Source organism: Manduca sexta, chromosome 23, assembly GCF_014839805.1.
Source record: "Manduca sexta isolate Smith_Timp_Sample1 chromosome 23, JHU_Msex_v1.0, whole genome shotgun sequence".
In the NCBI taxonomy this organism is placed as follows: Eukaryota; Metazoa; Arthropoda; class Insecta; order Lepidoptera; family Sphingidae; genus Manduca; species Manduca sexta.
The window spans coordinates 5,860,447-5,876,014 of record NC_051137.1 but is presented as its reverse complement, the minus strand read 5'-3'; the positions used below and the strand labels follow the sequence as shown (position 1 = coordinate 5,876,014).

General features: G+C 32.6%; 2 protein-coding genes across 3 annotated transcripts in view; one reads left to right on the top strand and one right to left on the bottom strand.

The window, feature by feature from the left end:
• The window catches only part of LOC115450530 (ubiquitin-conjugating enzyme E2Q-like protein CG4502), a 28,686-nt gene extending 15,806 nt beyond the window's left edge, over positions 1–12,880 (top strand). For both annotated transcript variants that reach the window (XM_030178581.2, XM_030178582.2), the window contains exons 3-6: positions 7,782–7,974; positions 9,603–9,804; positions 10,266–10,510; positions 11,137–12,880. In XM_030178581.2, the coding sequence (XP_030034441.1) occupies positions 7,782–7,974; positions 9,603–9,804; positions 10,266–10,501 (631 nt within the window). In that variant the 3' untranslated portion in view covers positions 10,502–10,510; positions 11,137–12,880. The remainder of the gene's footprint in view (positions 1–7,781; positions 7,975–9,602; positions 9,805–10,265; positions 10,511–11,136) is intronic.
• Positions 12,867–15,422, bottom strand: LOC115455479 (NEDD8). The gene is made up of 3 exons (XM_037441928.1): positions 15,195–15,422; positions 14,990–15,120; positions 12,867–13,132 (listed from the first exon to the last, which is right to left on the bottom strand). Exons 1-3 carry the CDS (start codon positions 15,210–15,212, stop codon positions 13,048–13,050), a joined length of 234 nt encoding a protein of 77 aa, XP_037297825.1. The 5' UTR covers positions 15,213–15,422; the 3' UTR covers positions 12,867–13,047.
• Between the last annotated feature and the right edge of the window lie 146 nt (positions 15,423–15,568).

Below are 15,568 nucleotides of genomic sequence, written 5' to 3'. Positions count from 1 at the left end.
ACATAATAAAGTAATCCTTAGAAGAGGCACAACAAAAGGATAATATTTTTTCCATGAATGTTACATTTTCGTGGAAAAAATGCGTCGTGTTTTTGATGTATTAAATATTCTTAAAGTCTACTAAATCTTCGTTTAGGTATATAACGCATTATCTATATGATTTATAATTAAACATGCTTTGATTGCTATTAATTATAAATCAATAAATAAATATCTATAAATACAACGCCTTCATTAAGAATAATTTCAATGATTGTAGTCTTTGAAATTATTCTTAATGAAGGCATTGTAATTGGTGACAGTTAAAAAAATATAAAAAATTAAATATGAATGGACTATTTACCAGTACCACTGGCTCTAAAATAATCTTAACGTCAATTTATCAATTACTCATCGATATTATGTAATTTATATACTTACCAGGACGCATTCACAACAATGTTTATTTTTATTTTTATGGTTTTATCTTAACCGCCCCTATTTTACCACGATTTCTCGACAGGAGAATATCTGAATTAAATAAATTAAGTTTTCTCGGACAAGAGTCAAAGGAAACTAAGATTAGTGACTATAAAGATACAATAATCATTACATCCATAGCTAATAATATACAACAAACCGCAAATGATTTAGAAAAAAAAATTTATATTAAAATATTTAGTTATCTGTTAAAATTATTCATTACAAAACGTCGCGAGCGGTGAATTCATCAGCAGCTCTATTCCGTTAATTTATGCAGCTATTACCAATATTATCGGGAGTTGTTTAAGACAAGTTTTCAGTTTTCTAGTAACACTCACAGAATATAATCATAAATGCAACTTTATTCGACTAGTGACCATATATTATTTTATTTTATTTTATGATATTATATATATACCGGTTATATATATATACTATAACACACACACACATCTCACGCATTTATCCCCGAAGGGGTGGACAGACGCGCAACCAGGGCACCCACATTTGGCAAGGTGTCCGTCCCATGATGTGGTAGGGGGCGAGCCTATCGCCATATCGGGTACAAATTTCAAATTCCGGACTCATGCTGAGCAGTAAAACACTTTTTTACTATAATATAATCTTACTGAAAAATATTGCGTTCCCTGAGTAATCTGTATTTGTAACCATAATAAATATATTTATGATCTTATTGATCTAGATTCTAGTGAGTTCAAAAGAAAAGTAGATAAGGCCTCGTGTCGATCCCCAGATAAAATTATTTCTTCTTATCTTTGAAATGTTTATTCCATAACATGTTTAACTGTTCCGGATTAGATTTTGTGTAGCTACTGTAGTATTAATTTCCCCACTTAAAGAAAAAGTGATTCAACGTAAATTATTTGATGTAGGTACCTACGTATGTTTACTCATATTATTTCTATATAAATACTCGTGTTGGTATTTATGCTTGTTACATAATATTAATATTGGGTTTCATTAAAATTGACAGTTACATATTGCAACACAATGGATGCTTTAGATAAACGCCTTTTAAAATCAAATTATAGGTTTTTATAATGCATAAAACTAAAATAATCAATCTTGTAGTTTAGATTTTTTAAATATGACTACTTTAGGATTGTCTCTTCTTTTGTACATGTTATTACTTTAGTTACATAAATGGGTTATGTGTGTACCTTTTGGCCCAGTAAAACAATAAATTGATTGATAAGCAAGCAGTCCCCTTTATCACCACGATTTAATGTAGGTTAATGTTATTTAAACGCATTCAGACTTATTTAAAATAATTTATTTGTTATGTAATCAACTTCGAATAATTTTATTAGACTGGCATTATAATAACACTAAGGTTTGTGCGCAGCTTCGCCCGCAGTGTTTTCCACTACAAAAAATCCTAAAACACTGTACGACGCTAGTGCCCTCTATTTAAAAAATCAGATTTAAAATTTCCATTATTATCCATGGGAGCAAATTACCGGAATTAAAAATATATGTTAACACAGGACATGATCTAACCGTGGGACAAATTTCATCGAAATCTGTTCAGTTGTTTCTGAGTTTATTTGTAACAAGTATCAAAACATTTTCACATACATTCGCGTTTATAATATTAGTAACATAAAATAAAAAGTAAGATAAGTTTTTTTTAATTTAGAAATGTTAGTGGCAAATCTGGTAGAATTCGCATCGACCATAGATATAGGTACTTACTCGATCTTAAGAAATCAATTATGATCGTACCGTTATTAATATACAATACTAAATCTGCCTCTGTCCAACATCTAATCTTATCAAACTTATTGAAGTAAGTATCTAAATCAGATTGTAGCGTACTTAGATATATTGCTCACCTAGTAAACTTACCTTTATGCTTTCAACCGACACACGTCCTATGAAAATAAAATAATACAATAGCATAAACAAGACAAAAAGAAAATCATCGTTATAATGTCGTAGAGCTATAAATGTCTGCCACGACCGGCGTAAAACCTCTGTTTCAGAAAACCAACGTGAAATAACAATTCCTAAAAGTGCTATGAAGCTACGTATAATACTATCTATAAAAATTTAAATTTTAGAATGCTAAAATAACCCCTTCCTTCACCTCTTATGTAATATTTTTCTTTTTAGAATGGTCGTGCATCCACTATTCTTCTAGAATTGCTAGTATGACCACGGACTCGTTTGCTGGCTTCTGTAAAATTGCAATATTCCAGTATATAGCAACGGGGAATAACTTCGCACTTTCTGTCTCATTTTATTGTGAGCATGCTTAGTCGTCCAGGTAGGAACATAAAAACTTTTATTGATATTGAACTGTTAATTTGAATAATTCACCGTATGTAATGCGCATGCGTCATGAAACAAAATTACACGTACAAATACTCTTTCTACCTTTGTTTCATATTTCTCATCTCTTTTTCGTTGCATCACCCCTTACTTTATGTATGGTCAATACCCGCCCAATATCTTAACGTCATAGACCAACGAAAGGGCATTTTAAAAGGCGTTTGGCCAGACAGTAGATAAAAGTAAGTACGCATTTTTTTAATCTCATTACCTATCTGCAATAATTTTATTTGGGTATACTGGCAAGCCGTGCCCCGGTATCAATGTATGCTACAGTTCCAAGTTAATTTTCGTGCATTTCATTAAGCATCGTGAGAGCAAATAATTACTTAGCTCTTCAAAATGTCGCATCGACGTGACTGGGTGGACCATAGGATTCTTGTTTGTAATCCTGCATCTTCTATCAAAACCAATTTTCTTTCGTAATGGTAATATCATCGAAACTTGTGACAGTAATAACGGATGCGTCAGTCCTGAATCGCAGTCGATGATGAAAACAGTAAGCCAGCGACGATAATATATCCACGTCGCTGCTTTTCTTTAACTTGAAATTACGTTTGTTAGCCTGGCAAGGGCCGGCTTATACAAACACACGGGACCTTTGGGTGAGTGGCACTTTGGCTGCTCGCAACCTTTGTAAATTAAGCGACCATGCTGAGGGCAACCCATTCACGGGTTACGAACCTCGGCTCAGGACGGTCACTGGGAGAGGATGGGATATCAACGTCAATGCCGTCGCTACAGTAAGCGCTCACTGAATGCTGAACTGCGTATTGTCACAATAATGACATAATAAGTTTCTTTTTGTGGACACGATTTGTCATTGTAGTAAACGTCACTGATACGATGCAGTTCTTAGAAATCGATAGCCACATACATGACCGCATTACTGCTACTAAGTATTTTATTACAATAAAATTACTTAACAATAAGTTAAATAGAAAACAAAAGAATAACTGAAGCGGAAACGCAATTGAATTATAGTGTACTGTTAATACGCACGCTTACCACTAAAACACAAATGTAAGTACCTACTTTATGAATCCATGAATGATTCGAATTAATATCAAGGTAAGAACTGATTTTATAGCACGCACGTATTATCGTTTTTATTTTGTTAAGGTCATTACGAACGGGTAGGTAGCCATACCTCCTCATACAGTTGCGTGGCGCCCGAATGTTAAAACAAATATAACAACCAATGCCACATAAACTTGGCAACATGCACTTGTACGGTGAATTTTTAAAGGTCTCTTCGCGACAAGTTTGTCGGAACTGTTTACTTTTGTTTATTATGTACTTACATTTAATATTTATATCATAATAAAGAATACACAAAATAATGAAAAATACTTAGAAAATGACGTTTTTCAACACAAAAAGTGTGTAAGTATGTAAATTATTTTTAAAAACGAATTAATTAGCTTACATCATTCCGGCGACGTAAATATAGTTCGTTTTACAATGCAACAATAGAATATAACGTTACGTTTCGAGGAAGTGCAAATCTGACCCTACGTCATTTAGCAAACTGCATGAAAGACACAAAGACATTGTTTATTTACAGAAGCCCATAGGCTCTATTGTAAGCGCAACATAAATACACACATGTACCGGTCAGAGACTTGCTCTTTGCTCTACACTGGTTCTGCTTCACTGACGTATTATTGCCCGTAAAAGACTTTACCAGTTTGCAATCGTTAAGTATAAAGAACAATAGGGAAGAAACAAAAGAAGTTTGTTTTTATATAATTGTTGTTGGTATCAAAAGAACACACTTATGGATTTACTTAACAAATAAGGGATAATAATAGTTATTTATTGTACTTTTAGAGACTGAGTTAATTACAAGATAAGTTAAAAATGAATCAAGATGTCAGGGCTCGCGCCCCGCGTTCCATCGTATTAATTATATTTATTTGCAATATCTACCTTTTTTATAATTACTCACTGTAAGATTTTGTATCGGCCCAGGAAAGTCAGGTTGTAGCAAATACCCGTTGTGGTCGTCTTTCCCCAATCGAATTGTATTTCGCTCTTATTCCGCGGAACCCTTACTTGTGTTGCCTACCCCAAGCTTACGCGTAAGTCAAGCAATACTTAGTTGAACAACGTGATTAAATATTTGCAGAAAATTTTAAAATACTTAGTTCCCACATAATACCGTAGCGTATCCTAGATCTATACTTAATAACGATAGTAATTTGGACGTATGTAATCAGATTAAAGACTTTTTATGTACATATGTTATCTTACCTCTTATTCTCACTAATATGAATGTGGCCGGATTTGCGATTCTCATTTTGGATGAAATATCTCAAAACAACCTCCAATAGTTGACGCTGTATAAATCATTTAAATAGATGTAACTGGCCAATGATGATAATGATTATAAATGAAAAAGTTTGTGGAAATGTTTGCATGTCGTGACGTTCAGATGTTTGAATGTTTTTAGAAGGAAACGCAGGTAATGCTGAACGGATTTGGATGAAATTTGGCACACGAGTAGACCATGCCCTGGATGAAAACATACTTTTTATCCCAATAGTTTATACCAGAATAAATTATAATGACAACTATGCAAAAAATACAAATACAATTACACACAAAGAATTACATAAACAAGATTCTGAGTAGAATTGCCATAAACATTGATAAATCAGGTCGTGCAAATATTTGTCCAAATACGTCCTAACACCGATGAAATTAAACACTCAAACTTTCACAACTCATGGACAGTCATATCTCACTGAACTGTTAAATACAGATGTCGTGACTCGTAACACGAATAACTTGATTCTGAATAAATAATAACTCAAGTGACGCATGTATTTTTTAATATTTACGTACGAAATACGTTGACGTCATAATTTTTTAATTAAGATTTTTTATTATTTTACGTAAATGTATTGTATAGGCTATAAATTTAATCCATACATTATATTGGGAAGATATAATTTTTTAAATAGAAACCATACCAGTCCTAGCCCCTTAGTTAATTTGTATTAAAGTTATAAACATTTAGAAAATTCATAGAAACAAAATTAATTATTGCCGGCACTAGTAATATAATAGCGAATATTTTCTACCAGGGAAAGAAGTGTAAATGACTATAACGCTAGTGACTCTACCGAATGTTTACATTAATTAAACGGAAATAATTATGTCAATTAGAAGAATATACGCGCTGAATGCTAAACTATATTTAGCACATAAGACCGGCGAGTTCGGTTATCGGCATACATGATTTACGTAACAGTGTGTGTGTAAGTAGGTAGAAACCAACTTTACATAAATCTCCTGGAAGTCAACGACCGATCAGCGGCACGTTAAACCCGTCCTGACTTGTTGGATACCATCCAATCCAAGGTTGCAATTATTTACAACGTCGTTTCACACGTGGATTAATGACCCTAATGAGGCACGCTTTCATTCTCGTGGTTTTAATGTAGATCACAACAGCCATATAGGTATACATATATTGCTAAAGAGTAATAAGAATCTACCTAAAAAAAAATATCTGATATAGCCAAACAGTATAACATATTCAAAGATTCCAAACTATTTTGTAGTTTTTCGCATTTCTACTTAATTCAAAACTGTATTCTATACATAAAGCAAGAGAATCTTGAAATATACTTGACCGCGAAAACAACTACCATGCATTAAGCTTATTTTTTGAGAAGGCAAAAAGAAGGCGAATAAGGCATACGAAAATTTCAGTTAGTTCAATTCAAGCCATGAATAGGTCACCCGTTGATCTATACAGAAGTAGATAGGCCTGATCAACTGACGCCGCAAAAGAGGCATTATGCGCATTGAAATATGAGACAACTATTCGCCGTGAATTGCAGACCGACTGCATTCCAAACACGTCCGAAATCGTTCCAACCGTACCTGCCGCAACGACGCGCTTCATATATTATCTCTATTCAATGAATTAAATTTGCATTATTCTCGATCTTTTCAACGTAATAAGATGAACGCGTTACGAAGTACAAAAGGCCCTTAATCGCTATTCAAGTATTCACGACGTGTTAAGCTTGTGCGTGATTAAGGAGCTTGTATAACAAATAAATTATTTGTTTTAATAATAATGTACTGACGCTACTGTTAACTAACAAAAGCTTTGTAAATAAAACAATAGTTATACATACATACTTATACCTACCTACCAAGTGACAGATACAAGCAAAGCTTTTGGATTTAATTTTGAACTCTAATTTCATTCACTGATGATTAGTACTTATGGAGAGCTCTGGATAGATATTTTTAAATATTAAGTAAGTTTTTTTAGTGTTAATGAAATATTATAAAGTATAATATTACTTACTCGAATATTCCTAACAGTGTTACGTTTATAATAAAACTCACAAAAAAGTAGACCGAGATATTTACAACACATGTGTCCCAGATTCTCCTTTTGTTATTTTACCATCTTGTAGTCTGATTCCATTTCACAGTTAGGTATATATATATGTGCCTACAGAATTTTGTTATATTTTTAGGTGTAGAAATGTTCCTATACCTTCTCAATTAAAATTAAATAAGTACGTAAACATTCACGTGTTGAAAATGAGTTAACATAAATTAATTATAACGAACATGAAAAAATTAAATATAGAAGAGGCATAAAATCATATTACATCATTTTTAATAAATAATTATTATATTTAATATTATATAAATAGACACATTATGTAGAAAAAAGGAATGAACAAAACAGTAAAATATAGATGTGATAAATAAACGGCAATGTGAAATAAATATTATTAAGTCTTTGTTTCTCTATAAATGATGATTATAACTTATCGCTATAGTAATAGGGCCAACACGGAAAAACTATTAATAAACCTACGTATAAAAACAACATAATTAAATGTACGTGGTTTCTCTTAATGGGAATGAATTTCATAACAATTACGTAAGTGAATGTTACGAGAAATTTCATTTGTTGATTACAGAGATGGAGTTAGTCCAGCGGAAGCAGCAGCTAGTCTTCCTGCTAGTCCGGCATCTTCAACACTGGTAAAGAAGAAAACTCCAGGCGCTCATGAGGTGCGCGAGCGTGCTGCAGCCGTGCGCACGCGCAGACTCATGAAAGAACTTAAAGAAATCAAAAGGTTGCAGGAAAGCAGACCGGATCCAGTATTCACGGTATTATACTTTAATATTACTCATCATTATCATTACCTATTTACTATTTTACCATAGCTATGCCACTGCGGTATCCATTTATCCAGCTCTGGATTTGTAAATAGGCCGTATAGGACACGGCCTATGGGCGGCAGCCTCTTAGGCGCGGTAGATTGCAGAGAACGCTCACTCGATTTAATAAATCATTCGTTTATTTAACTTTAGTGCCTTCCATAAGACAAACAAATGGAAAATTATTAAGTATTTTAGAAACATACATACATAAAGAAATAAAGTAGGAGGAAATAAAGTGGCCTACACTCATCTATATATCTATATCTATGTATATACTTATAATAAATCTGTAGAGAGGTCAATTCTGTACATGAAATATATTTCCAAAATAACTATTAGGGGGTGATTAGGGATCGATACTGATGCCAAAAATGCAATTAGTAAAATTTTTGTCTGTCTGTCTGTCTGTCTGTCTGTCTGTCTATCTGTCTGTCTGTCTGTATAACCGTTATAGAAACAAAAACTACTCGACGGATTTTAACGAAACTTGGTACAATTATTTGTCATACTCCTGTGCTGGTTATAGTATACTTTTCATCACGCTACAATTAATAGGAGCAGAGCAGTGAAGGGAAATGTTGGGAAAACGGGAGAAATTACTCCATTTTTAAGCTTCCGTCGCGTGTGCAACCTTAATGGTTAAAGCTACACAGAAATCATGTATGACGGAAATGTTCTGCTTAAAATTATGTAAAAAATATCCCACGACAGCATATGTCTATCTTTTATGGTCGACTCACAATAACACGTGTAACTCCCGATAGCTTAGCAGTTCGAAGCTTTCTCATTATATTTGTCTACTCTTACGTTTATAACACTCTCAGTCATCCCTAATTAAAAAAGTTAACATTATTAAATATTCTATAAAAAAGAATCATAGACATCGGTATAGAAACACCAAAGTTATACATGAAATACGCTAATAATAAGCCATCACGCGTGAATACTGAATCATGCTATATGCTTCCTTCGATTTCACCAGGATCCCATCATCAGACCCTGACCGGACAATCGGACCACCTGCATACCACCATACATTAAAAAAACATCCCGACAAATTGAGCACCTCCTCCATTTTTGAAGTCCGAAATCCACGCGGGCGAAGCTGCGGGCGGAAGCTAGTATAAAATATAAATCCGGCACTGCAGGTCTATCTAGCTCTCTTTACGCTCATGAACTGACACATACTAGGGAGCAATAGTTTTCGGAATGAATCAGTTTATGTAGTATAGTTAGGTAGCGCACACCTACTGATTACATGGATTTGTTGATTCTTTTTACGATTTGCCATTGTGAGTTGTGTAACATGTTATTCAATGCAGTAACATTTCAAAATAACTTAAAACTGACTTAAAAAATCAGTAACTTTACTTTATACCTAGCAACTAAATATTTGCCGCTCCTAGTCTATCTAGTTATAATCAAATTATTTCATTTAATTCAAAATTATTTAATTCGCCAATTAATATCTACCTACTCGCTGCCGATTATAATTAATTAATAATTATTTAAAACTGAACTTTGGTCATTTTAAGTATTATTTAGTTTTAATACAATATTGTGTTTTGTTTCAGGTCGAATTAGTAAATGACAATCTCTTCGAATGGCATGTAAGACTACACCAAATAGATCCAGAGAGCGATCTAGCGAACGATCTTCGCGAACTACACATTCCAAACATACTTCTTCATCTCGTATTTCCAGAGAACTTCCCCTTTGCACCACCATTTATGCGAGTTATCGAACCTCGGATAGAGAAGGGATTCGTTATGGAAGGTAAACTTTAGACAAATATACTTACAAATGCCTAAACCTAATGTCAAATAAGTTCACCGAGTCGAATCAAATAGCATCCATCTGTTATAGACACATTAAATATAAAACTGAGTCAATTAGGAATGAGGAAAATAACCGCTCATACAAAATTAATGCGATTCGGCGCGTTTTGATTCTCATAAAGTCGATATTAGCCTTTATACCTATTCAAACAACATTTGAATAATCATTACCATCTATTATATATTGATTTTAACATAGATTATAGGTACTTTAACAGAGCACAGTAACCCTATTCAAAGTTCTAGAACATCATTGGTGAACAGACGCACATATGTGATAAATCAGTTATGCGTCAAAACATCGTTAATTATGCACCGATACGATTGGAATCCATCGATGTACATACTTACATATGTATAGACTTAGTCATAGTTATTACACAATGTATTTTTTATCAGGGGGTGCAATATGCATGGAATTGTTAACACCGCGCGGATGGGCGTCCGCGTACACAGTGGAGGCGGTTGTGATGCAGTTCGCAGCATCGGTTGTGAAAGGACAGGGCCGCGTCGCCCGGTCGCCGCCACGACCCTCGTGCGAATTCTCCCGGAGACGAGCAGAAGAGGCTTTTCGATCCGTGGTCAAAACACATGACAAGTATGGTTGGGTCACACCGGCTCTCTCCGACGGTTGAGCGATTCAGGTAACCGATTTTTGTATTAAGTGTTCTTAATATTTTTCGAATAGGTATATTGTTAAGATTGTATATCTTATGACAAAGTTAAGGGCAAGTATTCAAGTCAGATAGAGACGCAGCGAATGCACAGGCATCTCCCTAAATCTCTATGTCATCATTTCAAGAAGATTACTGGCATACCGAGCTCAGATCAAAATGCCGGGCAACTCAAGACAATAAAATGGACAATTCATTTTGTTGCCCAGCCATGAATCGAACCCGTAGCCTCACCAATTCATAACCTAAGACCCCACTTTACTATCAAACGATGGAGTCAAAATTATATTTGTTCCAATATTACCTTACCAAAATAACCTTCAATGCTGTTAATTCTCAGCAATCAGCATTGTTACGAAACAGGAAGGAACAATAATCTTTGATTTGCACATAGACTCGTCAGTCATGGCTGAACGAATCTCGTACGTCCATTCACAATACAATTGCATTGAGTGCACGCATCCACTGCGCAGTGGTTAGTAACATTGACCTGAATCAGCACCTCGTCCGCACCGCAACGACGCAGTGCCCGCTAGATTTCGTAACAGCGTCATTTATCAATTTACACGGTCAATTGAATCATATTTTTCTTTCAGCTCTTGCTGATCGCCTGCAATGCAGAAAGGATCTCCAATTAGATATTCTTCAAGAATAATTTTATATGTAATTAGTGAAAATTTTCATATTGCTCTGCTCTATGTAATTAGTTTAGTATCCACAATAAGATTAGTGGAATAAATTGTTTTAAATGTATGTGTTAAAAATATCTAATACGTTATAGATGAAATTGGGGCGATGCAATTGATCATTTTGTATTTTTTAATTTGAGGTACACAAAATGAGGTCGGTTATTACCAAGGTTCGGAAATGTTTAATATAATAAGTTTTGAGGTGTGGATATGGGAATACGTAGCACCTATTTACATATTATATGAGAATATTAAATTGTGGATTTGGTATCTATTTTACTTATGCCAAAGTACTGGTCACAAACAATGGATTACCAAATTTATAACGAAGTGTAACTTGCGTAGATAAACTATAATTCATGAATGTTTTTAATTTTATAAATACTAAGTAAATGATATTTCCTATTTATACAAAATTTTCAAAGTTTTGAAAATTTGTTACACAAAATGGTAATTAGATTGACAATTTCACAATAAATGGTATGTGCTCTATACCTACGGAAAGATTTGAACACACAAAGTTCTGTATTATATTTGTGCCAAATGTAACATACTTCTTATTGCCTGCTGGAAGCTCAACTTTTATCATGACCAAAGTTCGATCAACAAATAAAATGTATTTCGTTGTTTTACACAGTTGGTTTTAAGCATTTTAATATTTGCAACATGGAATCTTTATTGAACATCTATGAAGAAAATGTTTCCGTCCCAAAGTCTATTGAAACAATCATTTTTGATAGAATATAAAGTTTTAGTACTATTTAAAGATTTCATACGAACATCCTAAAGTAATATACCAAGACACGTTTCGTCAGTTCTCTATATTTCCTATATGAAGGATATCTTTCAAACAATGTGCTGCAGTGTGCATGCTTTGTGTATTAAATTGTAGTGAAGTCAAATTATTACAACCAAGAGGCATTGAGTAGAATAATGCTCAAATTAGTAAATAATTTTATTATATTGTGAATTGAAAGGCTTGTGGTAAACTAAAATTTAAAATTAACATTATATAAGTAAGATTTCTCCGAGTGTAACTGAAATGGCCAAATTGTTGACAAATATATTGACACCAATTTGACAATGTTACAAACAGTTATACAAGGATATTACATATAATAATATTTAAATATTGATGTTATTTGTGTGATGAACCAAAGAAGTTTTATTTTTTTGAACACCATTCAAAATTAAATAGGTATGATGTAATGTATGTAATAAGTATAAGTTGAGGAAGAATCGAAACAGGCTATTGCTCTCTTACTTGGGTAGTATAACAAAGTAAAAGCATAGTTTATTAATAAGATTATTAAATTTGCTTCACTCCTGATCCTATCTTTACAAATTGTAATATGACTTGGTTAAGGGAGACCGTACAGTCAAATTGTAAGTAGATAGTAAGAAAAATAAAAATAAAAACCTGCTACAACTTGCAAAGAATTTATGTCGTGTTTATAATAAATCCTAAATATAATAAAATAAATGTCTATCAGTCATCCAATTAAATATACTTAAGAAGTTTTTGTAAATAGCAGTCAAACTAAATATGTTTCTACAAACTTTACATTCTGGTCCCCCTCAGTTATAGATATTAAAATCATCCATAGTCATGTATGATGTTGTAAATGTAATAAATTACTTGCTCAAAAAATTTATTGTTTTATTTAAAAAAACTGTTACATCTCCTGACCTTTGCAAAAGACGAAATGATTTGTCTTCTGTTTCATTAAAACAATGTTATTACATTATAATTGTTTATACATGTAATGAAAAATAAAGTTAATCATTATAAATACAAGAGAAATATCACAAGCCAGATCAGTGTCCTCCTCGAAGCGCTAACACCAAATGAAGCACTGAACCTCCTTGCACTTTGTAGTCTTGGGCTGTTTTCTCATCATTCCTGAAACAATAATTTATAAAATGAAAACACTTTCCCATGATAAAGAATCATACCTTTTTATTTAGTCTTATTTGTGTCTAGTTTGCTATGATTTTTTTCTGAATAAAACAATAAGTTACCGTCTCTAAAACAGCCTCTAGCCATTCTTTAATTGTAAAAAAACCCTTTTCCAAAAATGTACTAAACAGAAAAGCTTATGTTTCTCTAGGCCATTTACATGATAAATATGCCAATAAGTATTTATTAATATGTTTAACAAAAATATAGAAGTCTATATTAACAGTTCAAAATATTAACCCCATTATTCATAAACATTATTTATCTAAGGAAAAGTCTGTTTCTCAGTGCGGACAGCAAGGCAGCCTTCGCAGTGCGTAGACATAGGGCCGTTGTGATCGGCTAATATAGAGATACATACAACTTTAATCTAGTTGGCTGCCAGATAAACAAAGCTGTACAAACAGCAAACTTTCAAATAAATAAAGCTGAGAAACTGACTTGTTATCACAGCAATGCTCCATTCTTATATAAATATATAAATAATGTTTATGAATATGGGTGTAAGAGTCTACAAAAAAAAGACAAAGAATCATTAAAACATAATACTGCATAACACATACTGATAAATACCACAAACTCAAATATAAATATATATATATATTATATATATTAATTTTAACACTTTCCTGAATAATTTTCTTGTCACTTATTTGGATTTTACCAATGCTATTTATGTTGTAATGTACTATCTCTGACAATATCCAAAGAAACAGACTCTGTATGGTTCTTTCTATGATTTTTTTTTGATGAAGCTCAACACTGTGATAACATTACTAGTATACATTTATCAGAATATCATTTATGCAAATGTTTATTTATATACAAAATTAAAAAATCTTTATGAAAAAACAACAGTACCATCAGCCCAAAAATACGAGTTACAATAATCGGCTGAAATAACATGGCCCCATCATGACTAACCACTAACCCTGAAATATAACCTATCTTTGTCAACACTCTAAAATAAAAAAAAATCCCTGCAGAGGTTACTATTCAATACTAATAAGAAGTTATAAAATGAACATTTATCTACTATACTTCGTCCATTTGTTTATTTACTTTTGACATAAACATGCCTATGAATTCCATAATTATCGACAAACTATCACAGACAAAAAATTATAATTAAAGTATTATAATGGATCCTATTTTTTCTTTTCAATGAACTTGCTCTTTTGATCCTATATTTACTGATAGATATTTATTGAGCACATAAATTGTGTAACAAACATTATGCATAATTTTTCCTTGAACAACAATGAGGCAATGTTAATTAAATATGTTCATTCCACAGACAAGAATATTATGATCAATAGTTGGTTAGTATTTCACATAAATGGTTTATTTTAAAACATAAATATATCCATTTAAATGCCTGAGTAAAGACATCACTAATTGATTAATACTCAAGCTGTGAAAAGTTAAATAAATAATTGACTGTATTACAGAAATAAAAACGAAAACTTGGCAATTTCTCTACAGATTTTGTGTAAGTATTGAGTTGACACTATAAATTATATAATAGATAATTGCATACCATAGAAACTAAAAAAGGATGAAAGCTCAAACCTAATTATAAATAAATGTAGATCCTGAATATTATCTTAATTCTCCAAATGTTTGCATTACTTTACTACAGGTTTAACTGGGTGTAAAATACTTCTAATATTAATAAAAGCTAATAATTTGGAGTCCTCAGTCTGCTTGTTTGAATCTTTCGATATGAATTGTAGTCTATCTCTAATATGATTCCACATAAAGTAACTATCTTATAGTGGTAGCATGTAAGGTACCTACATTTGTTTTCCAGAAAATATAAGGCGCTGTTGTTGGGGCGGTATGCCTTCTTTCTCCTCAACTCTCTCCTTGATTCTTTCCACTTTGTCTGTAGGCTCGATATCAATCTCGATTTCTTTGCCTGTAAGCGTCTATGCAAAAGAAAGGTTAGAAATACATATTGGTGTAAGTACGTCATTACAACATGCTATCTCTATATTTTTACCTTGACTTTGATCAACATTTTGTTGGAAATTTGTTATTTGAGATCAGTTTAATAAGATACTGCTAGAATTGCGAAGTTTCCCAGCGACTGATTCCTAGTTCCAAAGAATGAGATTTCAGATTTGACAATTTTGAGTTTTCTTTCTAATTGGCTGATTTTGACATAACATTTTGTACAGACAAAAAAAAATATAGAGGTGTTTGGTACAAATAGTCAATATTTTCACGGCAATCAAACAATATTGTCATGCATGCATGAATATATGATAATAGCTACTTTTCCCAAACTGAAAGCTCCAGTCTTAACGCTTTTGAATAAATAGCTATTAATATAATACAAATATTCTTTATTGTTACTATTGTTGGAAAGAAACA